This window comes from Vulpes lagopus, chromosome 1, assembly GCF_018345385.1.
Source record: "Vulpes lagopus strain Blue_001 chromosome 1, ASM1834538v1, whole genome shotgun sequence".
In the NCBI taxonomy this organism is placed as follows: Eukaryota; Metazoa; Chordata; class Mammalia; order Carnivora; family Canidae; genus Vulpes; species Vulpes lagopus.
In genome coordinates this window covers 108,428,351-108,446,870 of record NC_054824.1, presented here as the reverse complement: position 1 = coordinate 108,446,870, position 18,520 = coordinate 108,428,351, and the positions used below count along the sequence as shown (strand labels likewise).

At 45.9% G+C, this 18,520-nt stretch overlaps 2 protein-coding genes across 6 annotated transcripts in view; both read left to right on the top strand.

Moving 5' to 3' along the window:
* Window positions 1–18,520, top strand: part of GNAL (G protein subunit alpha L) — a 144,457-nt gene that overhangs the window by 122,680 nt on the left and 3,257 nt on the right. For all 5 annotated transcript variants that reach the window (XM_041751973.1, XM_041751981.1, XM_041751990.1 and 2 more), the window contains 6 exons: window positions 9,658–9,712; window positions 10,866–10,939; window positions 11,475–11,533; window positions 11,864–11,984; window positions 14,470–14,600; window positions 16,615–16,682. In XM_041751973.1, coding sequence (XP_041607907.1) covers window positions 9,658–9,712; window positions 10,866–10,939; window positions 11,475–11,533; window positions 11,864–11,984; window positions 14,470–14,600; window positions 16,615–16,682 — 508 coding nt within the window. The remainder of the gene's footprint in view (window positions 1–9,657; window positions 9,713–10,865; window positions 10,940–11,474; window positions 11,534–11,863; window positions 11,985–14,469; window positions 14,601–16,614; window positions 16,683–18,520) is intronic.
* CHMP1B (charged multivesicular body protein 1B) lies at window positions 796–3,544 on the top strand. The gene has a single exon (XM_041752102.1). It carries the CDS (start codon window positions 916–918, stop codon window positions 1,513–1,515), a length of 600 nt encoding a protein of 199 aa, XP_041608036.1. The 5' UTR covers window positions 796–915; the 3' UTR covers window positions 1,516–3,544.

The window sequence follows — 18,520 nt, the reverse complement described above, 5'->3', positions numbered from 1 at the left end:
AACAGAAAAACCGTAGCCCATATTGCTGCCATTTGAAAGCCTGAGTTTTTTAAGGGTATGATACATGGTGACAGTCTTGATGTATGCCAGTGGATGTGAGTCCCAATACTTCACCGTTCTCTGCCTGCATAATTTAAAATGACAATGTAGCCTGTCAAACTTGAATGTGAGTGAAGTTCCTTGGATATTTATAAAACATCAAATAGATAGAATTGTGTCAGCAAAAGATGGGTCCTTATATTGCTAAAACACAAGGGTTTTCGGATGATAGTTGCTAGCGACACACTATAGGCTCAACTTAAAGCTACGGCACGAATACGGTGGTGCACGTTGTGAAGGTCTTTTCACCACTGCAGCCAGAGGGTATCACAACACTCCAGGCAAGTCAACGATGCACCTCGCGTTTTGTCCATGAACTGATGACCCACGGTTTCAGGTGCCCCTGAGGAAGCGGCACCCATGCATATAAAGCAAGCTGCGGTCTGCAGACCCAGCTGACGGTCCGCCGGCTGAAGGCCTGCTAATTTGGGAGTCCGGAGGTTTTTTTACGTGTAGTTGTAGACACAGCCTGCCTGCTTCGATAGCTATGTTCCCGAGTGTGCGTGGAGCTTTCTGATGCTTAAATACCTCTAAACTGGGCGCAGAGAGAGAGCGCCGCAACCTACACCAGCAGCGTCCAGCGAAACCCCGCCCGCGTCTGCGTGGTCCGGCCCCCTGGGTCCCGCGGCGCCCCGCCCCCGGTCCCGCGGGCCCCGCCCTGGCGCCGGGCTCTGACGTCACCCTCTGCGCCGCGCGCGGTAGAAACAGGAAGTGGGACCAAAACAAAGGAGCGGCGGCCGGGAGCGGACCTGCCTCTTTCTCTCTCTTTCGAGCTCATTTCGGCCCTGGCCCCCGACCCCAAGGAGGCGCCCGACTATGTCCAACATGGAGAAACACCTGTTCAACCTAAAGTTCGCCGCCAAAGAACTCAGCAGGAGTGCCAAAAAATGCGACAAGGAAGAAAAGGCCGAAAAGGCCAAGATTAAAAAGGCCATTCAGAAGGGCAACATGGAAGTGGCGAGGATACACGCCGAAAACGCCATTCGCCAGAAGAACCAGGCGGTGAATTTCCTGAGAATGAGTGCGCGGGTCGATGCGGTAGCTGCCAGAGTGCAGACGGCGGTGACGATGGGCAAGGTGACCAAGTCGATGGCCGGTGTGGTTAAGTCGATGGACGCAACGTTGAAGACCATGAATCTGGAGAAGATCTCAGCTTTGATGGACAAATTTGAGCACCAGTTTGAAACGCTGGACGTCCAGACGCAGCAAATGGAAGACACGATGAGCAGCACGACTACGCTGACCACTCCCCAGAACCAAGTGGATATGCTGCTCCAGGAAATGGCAGACGAGGCTGGCCTAGACCTCAACATGGAGCTGCCGCAGGGCCAGACCGGCTCCGTGGGCACCAGCGTGGCCTCCGCCGAGCAGGATGAACTGTCCCAGAGACTGGCCCGCCTGCGGGATCAGGTGTGACAGCGGAACCCCCCTGAGGTTTCCTGGCCGTGGCCGCCTTCCGAAATGTTCTGTATATTAGTGAGATCCTCTACTGTAGGGACTCAACATGCCAGAATGCTGAAATGCTCTTTACTTAAGATGCTTCTATCTTTGGGTTTACAGTGCTCTCCAGATACACTAAGAAATTCCAGGCTTCCTCCATCTTAACTGGATTTTAAAGTTCCGTATAGCTTGTGATGTGTATTTTTATAGCTGCTTCTTAGGTATTTGGTGTGTATGAATCTTTCTCAAAAGTTTGGTCGAAACTCTCGTTCCGTATATTCAGTTTTCTGTCTGAATTCTCAAAATTGAACTTTTTAAAATTTAGTGTAATTGGTAATATCTAGAATTGCATAGATATTCAATTGGCGGTGCATAAAAATTAAAGAAAAATTAAAGAAAGGAAAATGATTACTTAGATTGGTTACAGGGCTATCAACACCTCATTCGACTTAATGGACAGTCTATTTCTGTGTTGTTGTTTTTTTTCTTTGCCATCACATTCAGACTACTGTTTTATTGATCTGTTCTCGTAACTTACACTAAAATTATGGTAGGACATTCTGCATAATGTTGTCTTACTATTTGTTCCCCCAGATTTTTCTGTGTGGTAGTTATCCTTTTATAACTGGAGAAAATGCCACATAATTTATTATAAGGAAAAATTGTTCACTCATTTATATTTTCTTTTACTAAAGAGCTTTTCAAAAGACACGGTTTAACATGACAGTTTCATATGAACATCTTGAACACATTTATAGTTCTTTTCCTATTTCAACACTTCAATTAAACGTGTCATAAAGTATGTTAACTAGCATGGCAGTCATGATTACTCTAACATTGCCAAAGAACTGTTGATTAGTTTTGAGAAAACCATGGGGTGGTGTGTTTGTAGATTTTGTTTGATGTTAATAACCAAAAATAGGTATAAAATTAAAAAAAAAAATAGGTATAAAATTAGAACTGCTTTTCAAGTTCTAATTATTTGCATTTATTGTTTTCCTTTAAAGCAACAACTTGTTGAAAAACCTTAGAAATATAAATTGGAATATTTTATTTAGCCATGCAAATAACTTAAATCTAAATGCAGCCATCTGGAAGTCTGAGAAGGAAAGATGCAGAATGGGACAGCAGGCTTGACCCTCTAAGGCTAGAGCCCATATTTGCTGCATTTCTTCTTTCTGGGACAGCAGTTTGTATTCTCTGTCTGCAAAGTGAAGCCTGTAGCCACCACTTTCTCATAGCCTCCAAACATGGAGAGCAGCAATTTGCTTTTGCCTTGGCGAGTATATTAATCGAAGTCAAATATTTAAGGATGTTTGAAATTCCCCCCTTCCTCCTCTGGTAGATTTCCCCATAAAAGAATTCAGTGTTTCAGAAGATACTTCTAGGGATTCTTCGAAGCCCTTTGAAAGATTCATGACCAGATAGTCACCATTACGTTTTCCAGTATGAATGAGTGTGTTAAAGGAAAAAAAAAAAAAAAAAGAACAGGTATATGCAGATGAGGACTGACCCTCATATTTAAGTGTCTTTATATCTGACTGGATATTGTTCCAAAGTCTTCCTTAAGGGACACCTGTCGGTTGTCTGTCCTGCATCTTCTTTCTAACTAAGACTTTACCCTTTTGGTGTCTCTTCTCATCCATATGGTTGCACAGAAGCAGCTATGTGAGTATAGCATGAGTCGTACCCCTCTTTAGACTGGAAAAAATAATTACAACTTAAAGTAAAGCTCAGTGTCAAATCCTTTGGTAAATTAAAGACCCTTTTATAGTGCAAATATTCCCAACAAAATTAATATATTTTGTGAGATTAAACAATGCTTGTATATGCTTGAACTTTCTTAAAATATGTTCATTTCAAACTATATGAATGTACATTTTTATGAACCATAAATATTTTCAAAAGCATACCAGGCCCATGAATTATTTCCTCACTTTTGCAGTTGATGAAATGCTAAAATGTAAGCCACAGAAGTTTGTCAAATAAATCATTTTAAACTGCATGTTACTGCATGTGAGTGCGCATCCTGTTTAAAAAACCATGTACGAAGTAAGAATTCAGAGGTAGATTTGGTTCAAAAAGCATGGTATTTTTCTAGACTCTCCCTTACCACCTTAATTTGTTTTGTTGACATGGAATTTCCATGTATACTTCTAGAAACCCTAGCTATTACTTCTTTAATAGTTTCTTCATGGCAACAAGGTTCTTCCTCATCTTGAAACTTAAGTGAGCTAATGATAGGTATGACTTACAAAAGGCTCAACACACCAAGGATGCAGTTAATCTTTCAGACAGCCACTAATACAGTTTTTATGCTTATTTCTCCTTTCTTACTTCCTGCTTTCAAAATGCACAGATTGTGTGTGTGTGTGTGTGTGTTTGTGTTTTGTTTTTAAGATTTTATTTATTCATGAGAGACACAGGCAGAGGGAGAAGCCACCTGGGTGCCCCCAAGTGCACAGTTTCTAACATGGACTTAGAATATACTTTTATGAACTATTTAGTTTATTTCAGTTTAATGATACATATGCACTTGGAGAACTCTTAATAAACCTGTTTCTCCTGGAAGTGTTCATGTGTATGTGTGCCTTTCAGACGGAGGCATGCTATGAATCTTACACACTACGTGCCTACCCTGTGTCCTTGATTTGGAAAAGAGCCGCCTAAAATAAGCACCAGTCTAATAACCTTATTAACTGAACATGGTCTCCGGTTAGCCAAATAAACGTCACATTATAAAGCAGAAGTAAGGGACCTCTGTTCTGGATGCTTCCTCTCATACGCACATCATGCACACCATTCTCTAGGAGGCATTTCTGTAGCCAAAATCCAAAGTTCAAGGTCTTTGATACTAATGGCAAAAAGCCACAAGCCAGAGGACATCGAATAAATTGATGAACAGGGAATCCCTGAGGGGCTCGGTGGTTTAGCACCTGCCTTTGGCCCAGGGCGTAATCCTAGGGTCCCAGGATCAAGTCTCACATCGGGCTCCCTGCATGGAGCCTGCTTCTCCCTCTGCCTGTGTCTCTGCCTCTCTCTCCTCTGTGTCTTTCATGAATAAATAAGTAAAATCTTAAAAAATAATAATAATAATAAATAAATAAACTGATGAACAGGCACTTGTAATTTCTTTTTCTTTTAATCAACCAAATGGCATTAGCAAAAATACGTGCCTGGTTTACCTAGATTTGTTTTTCTACAAGATGATAAGACACTGTCTGTCTTGGTCACAATCACTGGGCCTGGTGTGGAACGCAGCTCAGTTGGCACCTGGTAGTAGTTCCTAGCATGAATGCATGGCTCACTCAGGGCTCTCACCCGTGATCACGTCCAGGAGCTCTCTAATGACAACGAATATAGTGTATAAAGGGGGTGCAGTGGGCACTCGGCCAGAGCCCTCGTGTGTCTCCTCAGAAGCATGTCCCCAAATTCCAGTGTTTGTTCCTGCTCTTCACAGTTTATACATCATCCCTCCCTCTCAAATAGTAGCAGGACAGACAGTTCAGCAGCGTTTATTTAGAATGACTGCATATAATAAAAGATTGAGACCAAAGTATATCAGATGTTGGTTATTTGGGGCTTCTTTCTAGAGAAAAAAAAAAATGCCACTTCTGCCTTAAACAGTCTTCAGTACAGTTAGGCAAAGCATACACATAAAGAGAAAAATGGACATGAGTGTATACAAATGTTAAGTCATCAGGGCACCTGGGTTGCTCAGTGGCTGAGCATCTGCCTTTGGCTCAGGTCATGATCCCGGGGTCCTGGGATCGAGTCCTGCATCAGGCTACCTGCAGGGAGCCTGCTTCTCCCTCTGCCTGTGTCTCTGCCTCTCTCTCTGTGTCTCTCAGGAATAAATAAATAGAATCTTAAAAAATGTTAAGTCATCAAGATGAACACTTAAGATCAGTGCACTTGACACACATTATGTGTTTTACACCTTGACTTTGAAAAAAGCAGTAAGTCATAGTATAAGGCTGTAGTCTGTGCTAATCAAATCATGAACATGAAGTATGCAGAGAATGTAATCACAATGTTGGTAGTGGTTAGAACTGCCTCTGGGTAGGGTTGAATCTGGAACTAGCAAGAAAAGGAAGCGGGAATTACCCAAAGGTCTGAGGCTCAAAGCCTTACGGGGATTTGAAAGGAGTGGAGGGTTCATTCGATGTCCATGTCAAGACGTCAAAAGGAGTGAAGAGACTGGACAGACTGGGAGGGGCTCGAAGGCCAGGCTGACTGAACATGTGGACTTTACGCTGAGGAAAGGAGCAGGAGTGTGAGTCATCAAAAACTGTATCGGGCAGCTCAGGTGGCTCAGCGGTTTAGCGCCGCCTTCAGCCCAGGGTGTGATCCTGGAGACCCAGGATCAAGTCCCACATCAGGCTCCCTGCATGGAGCCTGCTCCTCCCTCTGCCTGTGTCTGCCCCTCTCTGTCTCTCTCTGTGTGTCTTCCATGAATAAATAAAATCTTAAAAAAAAAAAAAAAACTATTGTCCCAGTGAAGTGAGAGAGCCTAGAGCAGTATGGCAGTAAAAACAGAGAGGAAAAAGCATTCCACAGACTGTGATGTGCACAGGGGTCACTGAATCCCCGGGGCTACTACGCATCAGAACCACCTGGGATATGGCTCAGCTGCAAGTCCTCATCCCCAAGGTCTGCAGGTGCTGCTGCGGCTGCTGCTGCTGCTGGTCTGAGGACCACCTTCTAAGTAGCATGGATCTCAACCTGCTGCACATGGGAACCACCTGGTACCTTGTCACCATGTAGGTAATCTTGTTCTCTTCCACAGTGTTTTTATATCACGTACGTTAGCATCACGAAGTAAATTTCTGTAACTGAGAGAAATCTCTTACCAACCTTTGGCAGAGTTCCAACTTGCTACATTTTTCACAAACAAAATAATTATGAATACTCTCATTAAATTTAGTTGGTGCTTTTTCTCAGATCTCATTGTTTAAAGGTATTTAACAACAGTTTTCATCTTTTCGTGATCCCTCATCCCTCTTCATGATAAACTCCGCATTCATAAGAACCCTGTGACTTCTGAGTTATTTTACTGGGGTAGCAAACAGCAGGTGAGAAACAGACAATGAGCTGCTATTTGGTGCCAGTATTAAGCAAGAGGGGGAATATACATGACAAGAATGAAAATGTTTCTGCAAACATGAATATCCTCAGCTTTAGCAGGAAATAATGTGAAAAAAAATCAAAGTAAATTGCTTTTTAATTACTTCTTTATAGAGTGCATATCACCATGGTGACTTTTTATAATCGTAGTTTGGTATTGTCTTGCAACTCTATATCTAGTGTGAATGAATGGCTCTTAAATCTGGTTAATTTTTGCACTTAAGAGGCAGTGGCATATTTAAGAAGACAATTTTACTAACCCTTTAAAATGTAGTCATACAAAATTCCATGTATGATTTAGAAGACCCTTTTAAAACTCATTTCTCTATAGATACTATCTTAGGAGCTCCAATTTGAAGCGTTTCTACAACATGCTGGAAAATATATTGACTGAACCAGACTAAGGTTGGCAGAAATCTACTACTACAGATTTCTCTTTCATTCCTTTATGCCTTCGAGGGTCTTTCAAAGAATTGGGGGACACATTCACATTCAGGGGGGGAATTTTCACATTTTATTTTCATTGCACAAATTTGAAATGCATGAACTGACAATACCATTCAGCATCAGTAACAATACAGAAGATACTCTTGGAAATGTTTATTGACGCCTTTCGGGTCTCAGATCATTAAGTATCAGAGCTGGAAGGAACTTTGAATTCCATCGTGGAGATTAGGGATGGGAACGAGCTTGACATCTTTGCCTTTGTCACTGGCATCTCCGAACCACTTATTTTTAATGGGGCTCAGTAAGGTACTCCCACTGCTTCCTTTGGAAGGCAGTCTTTAATCACACCTATCAAGAACTTTTGATGTATTTTTTAACATTTCATCATTTCTACTTATACTAGTCATTACCATCTGAATAAATTCACCCACCTACCTCTACTTTATTTGCATCCTGTTTGAAATTAGTTGCTTCCTAAACTCTAACTATAGCCATAGGCTCCATATTTAGGTTCATTTCCTAGCCCCTTTAATCAGAGATGATTGGTTTCTGTAACACATGTTTAGTATTATATGTCTCCTGCCAAGAGGACAGACCATCTCTGAATCAAATTATTATAGCTTTACACAGTGTGAGGGCAGCAGCCCATCTGCCCCCACCCCACCCTCAGACCCACCCAGTTGTCTGGGTGAGAGACCAGAACCCCCTTTCCAGGAGCTGAAGACTCTCCATCACAGAGTCTTTCTGCCCCTTACCTGCTAGGTGATTGGGAATTCACTGTGTACTTCAGCAGGACTGTCCACTCCACCAAATTTGAGCCAGCAAGGACTGAGCCACACAACACTGTGGCTCTCAAACCAGGCCCCAAGCCAGCCAGGCCCCTCCCGGCACCTCCCATGTTTCCCTAGCTCCCCGTAGCTCCTCCTGTGGCACTTGCAGGGCTGTCTGTACTCTGTCCAAGCCTCTCCCCCTTGGGAACTAGCTCTGCCCCAGCAGTTCTCCCACCTTCGGGTTAGGCACATAGCAGCACCTCCCAGGGCCCGCACTGCCCACTCCAGAGAGGCCCTGGGCAGATCACAGTCCCTTTGGCTTCTCTGAAGCCTTGTCACCTGGCCATCATTCTGTTGTCCTTCTCCAGGAGCAGGTGGCTCTCCCACCCACTGCTACCACAGTTGCCATCCAGGGGTAGGACCGGCCCTATCTTCTAGCCAAAATGAGTTCATTCCTGATGCTGCCCTCCTGCCACTTCCTGTCTCTGAAAGGAAATCCCTTCCACCAGTGGACCCATTCTTGCCCCTTCCTACATTCCACCTGTGGCCTACCTGTGGCAAGGGCGCCTCTAAGGCAGGTCTTGTTTGTGGAGCTGCTGACCCTTGTCCACGAGGGTGCACGGATGAGGGGCTGCCAATATGTCCCCCCAGCACCAGGCCACCATCCTGGACCACTGAGGACTACTTTTACCTCTCCAGTAGGAAGGAGATAACAATGGCCAAGGGCATTAAGTAGTCTTCATGTACCTTCGGCCTCTGTCTTGTCCATGCTAAGAAGCATCTCATGGGCCTGCCATGCAGGCTGGTGGAGGGAGTTTGTAGGGATGGGGTGGTGACACCCGTCCTGAACTGTGCAAAATGCCCACAAGCACGAGAGCACTAGAGGAAGGCCCATCATTGCTTTACTTCGGTAAAAGAACCCCCACCACAGCAGAGCTGGACAGGCAAGAAAGTCGCCGTGTCTGTGTCCTTCCCTCTGAAGCCTCGCTGCCCGCCCCCCTCGCCTGAAGGAGTCCTCGCTCACCGGGTAACCAGGCCCGTGTCCCCTGTGTCTTGAAAACCTCCGCAGTGTCACTGTGGGCCGGGCCTCTCAGACCTCTGCCGGCTGCTGCGGGAGGAGGGGGGCGGACATTCGTTCCTCCAACAAAGATCTGGGGGCCGGGCCTGTGCCACCTGCTCGGGCTCCGGGCCAGCCACACGAGGTCTCCCCCGCCCCTGCCGGGGAAGAAAGGGATAATGAATGTAAACAAATAAACGTGGACGGGGGCAGGCCCGGCGAACGCCCTGCGGGAAAGGAAAGCCGGGGTGCAGGGAGATGGGAAGGCGCCGCTCTAGCTCAGGCGGACAAGGCGGCCTCCGCGGGCCGAGGAACCGGGCCAGCCGCCACGTGGTCCTCCGCGCAGGGCTGATACCTCGTGCTCCCCCCGCCCCCGCCCGGGAGCGCACGTGGCGGCAGGTGCGCAGCCGGCGAGGCCCTCAGCGCGCAGGTGTCCCGAGGGGCCCTGGCCCGAAGGACCACCTCTGGCCTCCCACGCCGTGTTTACATTGCAACGTGGCCTTCTGCTCCAGGCTCCACCCCGAAGGAGGGGGACGGAAGGCCGAGGGGGGGTGCTAGGGGGGTGCAGGGGGGGGGATAGAAAATGCAGCTTTAGCCTAAGGCAGAATTGGCCCAGCTTCCCTGCCCTGCTCGGGCGACTGTCCCACCCCCCGTGCCCACAGCCCAGGAGAAAGCCGTCAGAGAGCACCCCTGAGCATTTGCTGGGTCTCTTTTCAGCTTCCTGGAGAGAATCGACAGTGTCAGTTTGGTGGACTACACACCCACAGACCAGGTATGTGAAGCTAGAGAGAGCCCCAGCCACCTGTTGGAATTTGGCGAGATTCGAGGAATTGCCGGTTTTATTCAATGATATTTTTAATGGGGGGGGGGGGATAAATTTTTATTTATCCATAAATAGCTACTTCTTGCAAATTGTTTCCACTGTCCCTGCAGGGGCATGTGGCATGTTTACCATACCCTGTGATTTGCTCCCTGACGTGGCTCGCTAAAATGTGCTAGATTTCTGAACTGCCAACACCAAAATAATCTTATCTGTGGAATAGGAACATGCAATTCCCATTCCTCTTATAGGCGTCCACAGAAAACCCCACCTTTGCTTCTCCAGCTTCGTGCATTCTGCGCATTCTGCTTTGGGCCCTGGTGTGGGTCCCACATCACAGACACACTCTCCAAGTGTGGCCTGTGGGCTGAGCTGGATATAAGCGCCCCCACTGCACATTTGTAAGTAGCAGAGAGGGACCTCCTATGTCCCTGGAACCTTGTCCATCAGGCATCTGCAGAGACTTGGATCACCCTGAACTGCTCGGCTTAGAAGCCCCCCAGACACCTCTAGAGCTACTGAACTCCTTGGAAGCTAGGGGCTCCGTTCTCAACTGCCTTTCCAAGACTCCCCCAGTGTATGTGTCCCTGGAGGGCCTTGGCTATGGGCCCCTCCTGGCAGCTCTCTCTTCTTTGCGTCCCCTGGAAGCCTGAGGTCCTCTCTCCCCTGCAATCCATCTCTCTATGAGACTGGCCCCAAGAGCTCGAAATTACCCAACAGCAATTGACCCTTTAACTTCTCACCCAAACGGTCTGCACCCAGAGCAGGCGGCTCTCCAGGGTCTCGTGTCAGGCACACCTGTGATAGGAAGCACTCGGACATGTGCAGATGTGATTTAAAAAAAAAAGAAAGAAAGAAAGAAAAATCCGAAAGAAAATATAAGCACAGGTATTAAGTCTCTAAGACCAAACCAGTACGTTAATTGTGACTTTCTGCTTGGGGAGAGGAGGTGGAGGGCAGAGCATTTGTCTGACTTTTTAACTATTATTGTCTCTCTTACAATTTAGAAAAAATGGTTATTTGAAAAACTGGGTTATTGTGGTTGCATTCAGGGCTCTCCTTCTGAAGGACAACAATGATGCCACTTGGTTTGTCTTATTCTCAGGACCTTCTCAGATGCAGAGTACTGACATCAGGGATTTTTGAGACCCGATTCCAAGTGGACAAAGTAAACTTTCAGTAAGTTGTTGAGAGCAGGCCTGCAGAGACAGGGCAGGATGCCCCCCTGGCTGGCTGCTGGGGTCCTAATGGGATTGGGGATCCAGCCGTCCACCTGTGGGTCCTGGGGGTTCTGTCATCCCAAATGTACCTCACTGCCCTTGTGAATAAGCCCATACAGATTCTGTAGCCCTAAAGGGCATGCAGTAAGTTTAGGGCGGGGAGGAAGGTGGGAGCCAAAGCCACCTGAGAAGGTGAGAAATATCCAGCGGCATTTGGGTAGGTACAGAGCAGCCGCTCAAGCAGGTGCATGGTCCATGCAGGCTGCCCAAGAGGTGGGCCCCAGGCCAACCTGGTGACTGCAGGGTGAGGACTGTGACCCAAGGAACAACTGGGTGTGGATTCCTGGGCCAGGCAGTGGTGCAGAATCTCAGAGCCGGTGGAGCTGTCTGCCCAGGCTGTGCAGGGAGCAGTGCTGCAGGCCGGGAGCCAGAGCAGAGGAGGGAAGCACAGGGGGTCTCGCCTCAAATGACTGTGTCCTCTTGCTCCTCCACAGCATGTTTGATGTCGGAGGCCAGAGGGATGAAAGAAGAAAATGGATCCAGTGCTTTAACGGTGATTCCTATGCTTTCTCAAGAACAGAGATGAATTCTCACGCTCATTCCCGCTAATGTGCTGAAGTAGCTTTGGATGAGATCGTCTATTCCATGTCTTAAATGTGAATCTGAATCTCATCATGAACTGAACCATCCCAAATTTACATTTATCATTGGCTTGTATGGGTACATGAGTGAAAGGACCAGTTACATGCACAGTGCTTCCTTCAGTCATTCTCATAATCACGAGAGGAAAATGAGTAGCAGTTGCGTGCGGACGTTATCATACCCGCACAGTGGCTGCCTGTCTAACGGAGGTGCTTCCCTTTGTCTCTCTTCTCCCACACAGACGTCACAGCTATCATTTATGTCGCAGCCTGCAGCAGCTACAACATGGTGATTCGGGAAGATAACAACACCAACAGGCTCAGAGAGTCCCTGGACCTTTTCGAAAGCATCTGGAACAACAGGTTACAAAAATAAATTCACTTGCACCTCTGGATTGCAAATTTTTTTTCATTAAAAATGCCACTCAACTCACTTTCATTTTTATTCTCCAGATAAATTCATTCTTTCTGTACTGATAAATCCAGAACCATTAGCAGGATCTCTTTTGGTCATCTCCTGTATAGACACACATAATATGGGGAGTATTCTTTGATGAAGCTTTGATAGTGCTTTGTCAAGAAAATTTAAATATCTGTTTTAAGAGCTCAAGGTTATATCTAGGATTCAAATTTATTTTTTATTTTTATCTTTTTAAGGATTTTTTTTATTTATTTGAGAGAGAGAATGAGCAGGGGGGGAGGGGGCAGAGAGAGAGGGAGACCCCCTCACTGAGCAGGGAGCCCAACACATGACTTGATCCCAGGATCCCAGGATCATGACCTGAGCCGAAGGCAGATGCTTAACTGACTGAGCCACCCAAGTGCCCCTTGTTTGGTTTTTAAAATTTACAAAGTACCATCCACAAATAACTAGATGATCTCTAGAAGATCCCTTACAGGTCAGAAAACACAGCATAATCATGTTTGCAACAGCTACTATTGCAAAAGGGGTGATTATTTTAGAAAGAAAGATCCAGGAGAAGCACACATACAGTACACACATATGTAGTTAATAATCAAAGTGTTTTCTGAACGGTTTAATAAGAAATATCACCAAGGAGGACAGGAAACATAAGCTGACCTTGCAAAACATTTGGATTATCAGAAAAGTATTTCGCTATCAAGTAAGTGTTTAACAACTGTTCTCAGTGGCACATAGTACTAAGACAATTAATGAGAAAGAAAAAGAGTCAGGAAATATTGGTTATAGGAGGAATACTTTAGAGTCATTAAATTTTTATATGTTTAAATATACACATATACATCTATGTATGTAAATTTATATATGTATGTAAACACAAGCACAGTTACATGAGAAAATGAGCACAATATTGTTAAATGAAAAAGCAGATTTAAAAACACCATGATCTGGTTTTATAAATATGTCTGAGGATAGGAAAAAACCTGGATGTAAAAACATAACAGTTCTAATAGTTGCCTCTGGGTGTGATTACATTTGATTTTTTCCTACATTTAAATTTTCTATGATTAAAAATTCATTTTTACCAGAATTCTATATATTTTTAAATATTTTATTTATTTATTCGAGCGCAACACAGAGAGGGAGGCAGAGAGAGAAGCAGGCTCCCTGTAGGGAGCTCAATGTGAGACTCAATCTCAGGACCCCAGGATCACGCCCTGAGCCAAAGGCAGACACTCAACCACTGAGCCACCCAGGCATCCCAGATTCTATATTTTTTAAAGCTATGTCCATTTGAAGGAAGAATGGATTATATTTCTACTTGATAGTAAGATTCCTGTGCACTAATCATCAGCTTGATTCATTTGAAATAGAATTTACAAAGGCTTTGCCAATGTACCTCTTGAGTTCATCTTTTTTTTTTTTAATTTATGAGAGAGAGAGAGAGAGAGAGAGAGAGAGAGAGAGGCAGAGACAGGCAGAGGGAGAAGCAGGCTCCATGCCAGGAGCCCGTCGCGGGACTCGATCCCGGGACTCCAGGATCATGCCCTGGGCCAAAGGCAGGCGCCAAACCACTGAGCCACCCAGGGATCCCAACCTCCTGAGTTCATCTTAAGCCAATTCTTAGTGTCTGTTTAGTAAAACGGAGAGAGAAGCTTCCCATCCTTCACTTTCCCTGTACTTGAGCACCTCTTCTTAGTGTCCAATGCAGTGGTCTTGATCCATGTCTCATTTACATCCCGCTCCAACTCCAGAGAACCTCACCCTGTTCAGATTCAGCACAGGAAAAACCAAACCAGCTACAGATGACATTCTGTATGATTAGCTGGTGACTCGTGTTTTGTTGTTGTTATTATTAACACTCTAACTTCAAGTTTTCCCAGCCTTCGTTAGTAAACTGCACTGCAAAAATCCAGGTGATTTATTACATAAATAAATCTTAGTTTTGGTACCAGTAAAATTGCATTCCCAGCAAAGATAAATTAGAAAATACTGAACTATAGGGACACCTGGGTGGCTCAGCAGTTTAGCGCCGCCTTCGGCCCAGGTTGTGGTCCTGGAAACCCGGGATCGAGTCCCACATCGGGCTCCCTGCGTGGAGCCTGCTTCTTCCTCTGCCTGTGCCTCTGCCTCTCTCTCTCTCCCTCTCTCTCTCTCTCTCTCTCTCTCTCTCCCTCTCTGTGTCTTTCATGAATAAATAAACAGAAAAATCTTTTTAAAAATTAAAAAATTAAAATTAAAAAAAGTTTACTTATGTTTTGCTTGCAACTGGAGTGGGTATCCAGGAGATTGGTATATCAAATAATTCTAAATCTTATGCACTTTAGGAAAATGTCAATGTTGTGGTTTTCACCAGGTAACTCCTATGTTACAGGTACTTTCACGTAGCGGCAAATGTGAAGTTTGTATGTTTATTTCTCCTTTCAGGTGGTTACGGACCATTTCTATCATCTTGTTCTTGAACAAACAGGATATGCTGGCAGAAAAAGTCTTGGCAGGGAAATCAAAAATTGAAGATTATTTCCCAGAGTATGCAAATTATACTGTTCCTGAAGATGGTAAGATTTCACAACTAGTTTTTCCTGATAAAGAAAAAGAATTGATTTTGTATTATAATAGGCCTGTTACTATAGTTCAAACAGTTCTGATGATTTTAGGGAATTCAGTTAATTTGAATCAACCGTCTGGTCTACTGCCCCACCTTAGAATATGGGAGTATTAAAATGTCTTACTTAGGATTCCATTTGTACAAATGTCAAGGTTTGACTTTCCATTCAAACTGTGCGGTAGGTGACAGGGCACTTTTGAGTGTGAGTAGGTCACTGGCTGAATTAAGTTGTGTCTCTTGGTGCTTTGGTTGGGTCTATTGTGAACTGGGCACTGAGTCAGCCCTTTACATCGACCTTGATCCTCACCATAACCCTAACAATAACTACCTTTCTGTTATTTGCGTGTTTTCCTGTGGAAAGTGAGCTGAGAGAGGTAGTCACTTGTTTGAGATCACTCAGGTAGAGCTTGCCAGGACAAGGCAGCCTCTGAACCCCTTGGGCCCACACTTTCAGCCACCATGCCTACTTCTCGTCCCTAGCGATGACTTGGGCTACCCTCAGGGTGGCCAAGCATCTCCAAGGTTCAGGGAGCATGGAGGAGGGGTGCTCTCAGTGCTAAATCCTGGAAGGCCCCACCCCAGGCAGACCTCATTTCCAACTGCTGCTCTTCAGTTCTCAGCACATGCTGGGCCACCTTATAGGAGGGATTTATTTGTAACAAAATGATACTACTTCTTAAATTTTGAACCTCCAATTAGATAAAGTAGAAAGAAAGGGAATTTCCTTAGAAACTCAGGAAAACTCAGATAAGAAGTGAAGAAAATTCATAGTGATCCTCGTGCTAACCTCAGCCAGCCTGGTGGCCTGCCCCCAGCCTAAGAGGAGTCAGCAATGCTCAACTTGCCTTGCCCTCTCTTCCCTGGACTGTGGCCTCCAGCGAGCTGGACCTTCTTTGTTTTCCTGCCAGCTAGGCCCCTGTGCCCCATACCCTGGACAGTCAACACTCAAGTGCCTACTGTGACATGTTCGTCCTTCTTTCCTTCTCAATCTGGGTCCTGGCACTTGTTCCCCTCTTCTCAGCTCTGGATCTGGCCAAGATAGCGCCCTGCCTGGACTCCCTTACTCTGCTCCCTCAATGTTCCAAAACATTCTCTGAATTTCTGCCAAAATCTTTCTGAAATACAACCACAACCCTAGGTATGATCCCTACCAACAGGGACTTAATCCCACCACAAGCTGAGGCCATACCTGCCTGACCAGGAAATACTACAAGTTAGGTTCCCCCACCATAACCCTCCATCGATCCTGTGCTCTTCCCACACACACCCTCTGTGGATCCTATGCTCCTCTCCCCCTGGCTCCTCCTTCCCCATGCACTGAGCCCACCCAGGCACCTGCCTGGGCCAAGCATGGCAGGTCTCCAGATCAAGCCTCATTCATCACCTGGAGCAATCCCCATCACCTGCTAAGCCATGAGTAATGATATAATCAGAGTAGTTGCAACAGAGGAGGAAGAGAGTAATAAGAACATGCAGTGAAGCCTAGATTTTAAAAAAGTAGATTTCAGGGATCACAGAAAATATTGAAGGACCTCATGAACTTAGAATCTGCATGGGACAATCAGGTCACTGCAGTTGATTTCATGTAAGGACTCCAAATGTCCAAGTCAGTGGTAGGAACATGAAGAGGAGGTCCTCCTAGAACAAGGCTAAGTAGAGAGAATGCAGACCAGATGAGCACAACCAGTGTCAAAACAGCCTCTTGGAACTTCTCCCTCACCAGAGCTCTGAAGGGGATGGCAGCTGTGAGCTTGGTCAGTTCCGGGGCATGCTTTCATTTTATTTGAGTGGGAGTCATCCTCCACCACCAGAAACAAAAACAAAACTTTTATTAGAGCTAAATGAGAGAAATAAAGTACTGTGGGTGTACGGCATCCCAACTTTGTCATTCCTCTTATATTTTCCATAGAGTTGTATGTTTGTTGCACATTATTTAAACTAAATTCCACTTGGACTTTTTACAGCAACACCAGATGCAGGAGAAGATCCCAAAGTTACCCGAGCTAAATTCTTTATCCGAGACCTATTTTTGGTAAGCAATTTCATTCTTTGTTTCTCTACCACCTTAGAGTTATATTGTTCTTTGCAATTTACATATTACTTAACTTTTCGAGATCTCATTTAATCTCCCCCAAATTACGAGAGATGAGGGAAGGTGTTGTTGCTTCCTCTCACCGCTGAGCATGCTGAGGTTCAGAGAGTTTAGGCTTCTCGCCTCAGGTCACACAGCTTCCAAGCTGGGAGCACAGCACTCTTCCCACTGGGCACAGGGCCCCTGAGAATGGCGCTGAGATGAGCCAGACTGTATTCACTTGTTGCATTTTCCAAGACTTTGAACAGACCTTTCCCTTTATTCACCACTAGGAGGCTAATTCAGACTTTAGACAAATTCAGATCTCTCTTTACTTTTTATTTCAAGATGATTTCAAACTTACATAGAGTGAAAGACCTATACAATTAACTCCCAGATACTCTTCACCCAAATTGGCCAGTTAGTAAAATTTTGCCAAATTTTCTTTATCTATCCACCAATCCATCCGTCCATTTTCTCTTGAATAACCATCCTTTTAAGAGAATATTCTCTTGAAAACTGTGAGTTTTTACTAGCTTGAAACTAGTCGATGCCACAACACCACAACACCCAAGGGCATTTTCCCAGGAATTCCCAAACAGCACGGGACCCGTGGACTGCGGGCTTCTGGAGAGGTGACGGTCAGCCCCATCTGCAGTGGGGATGGTCCACAGTGTGCCAGGCATTTCCATGGGGATCAGGTGCCAGCCTGACTCCGCTGGGGAACCTCTTTCTCTACCCTCTTCCTACCACGGCCCCTATTGGTTGCCACCTGAATCCTATACTGAGTGAGGAAGTTAAAGGGGGACGAAAATCAAGTGCTCTAGTGAGTTCTGAGGAGCAGCGCTTCCCCGGAGTTTACCCAGTAGCAGGGGGAAGGGCTCTGCAGCGAGGAAGTCCGGGAAATGCTGTGTAAACTGAGGCAGGTTTCTCTGTTGTCCGACTGTCTAGAACCTGTCTAGATTAGCCTGTGATAACAGGTTCCTTTTTTGAGGAGCATCTTGCAAAACCATAAAAATAGAAAAACACATAAAAAGTGTTCCAGAAAAATGCTGTTCTAATGACAACTGAAAGTTAATTAAGTGTGCACATTAGGTATTTAAAGATCAGAAACGGAGCCGCCCCTCCCAAAATGAGTGGCCCTGCCACCCCCATTTGGGTGCTGGGAGAGACCTTTTACGCTCTGACAGTGGACGAAATCTGGTTTATATTCAGTTTGCAAGTCAGGGGTTACTGCCTTACATTGTTCATGGTGGAATTTGCCCGGGTCAGTGTGTCGTCTGAGGAGTTCTGAGCTGGAACCCCACACCCCAGACTTAGAAGGCAGCAGGTGGGTTCTTGATCAGTAACTGATATTGGTCAATGGTTATTGATCAGTATTGAATCTGGACAGGAGCAGATATCTTTACTGACAGAGGGCCCCGAGATGGGGTGGGGATTAAAGGCTGTAAATGGAGAGGGGGGGATGTGGGGGCGCCTGGCCGGAAGTGGAGGGGGGCTTGGGCCGAGAGGGGTAGGGGTAATGGGAAGAGCCGCCGGGTAAGGAAGGGCCACAGACTGTGTGAGCAGTCTCCTTGACTGTCCTCACATGAGGAGGACACTGAGCACCAGGCCCGCCAAGTCAGGTTCACTTCCTCCCACGTCGGAGAGCCCCAGGTCATTCCCAGAGCGGGAGGAACCCAGGATGGAGGGAGCCAGGGGCCAGCAGGAGGGGGCCAGGCCGTCAGCCGGCCAAGGGGCCTCCGGGGCAGCGTCACCAGACCGTTCACAGCAGCAGGTTTAAGCAGCAGAGCAGGAGG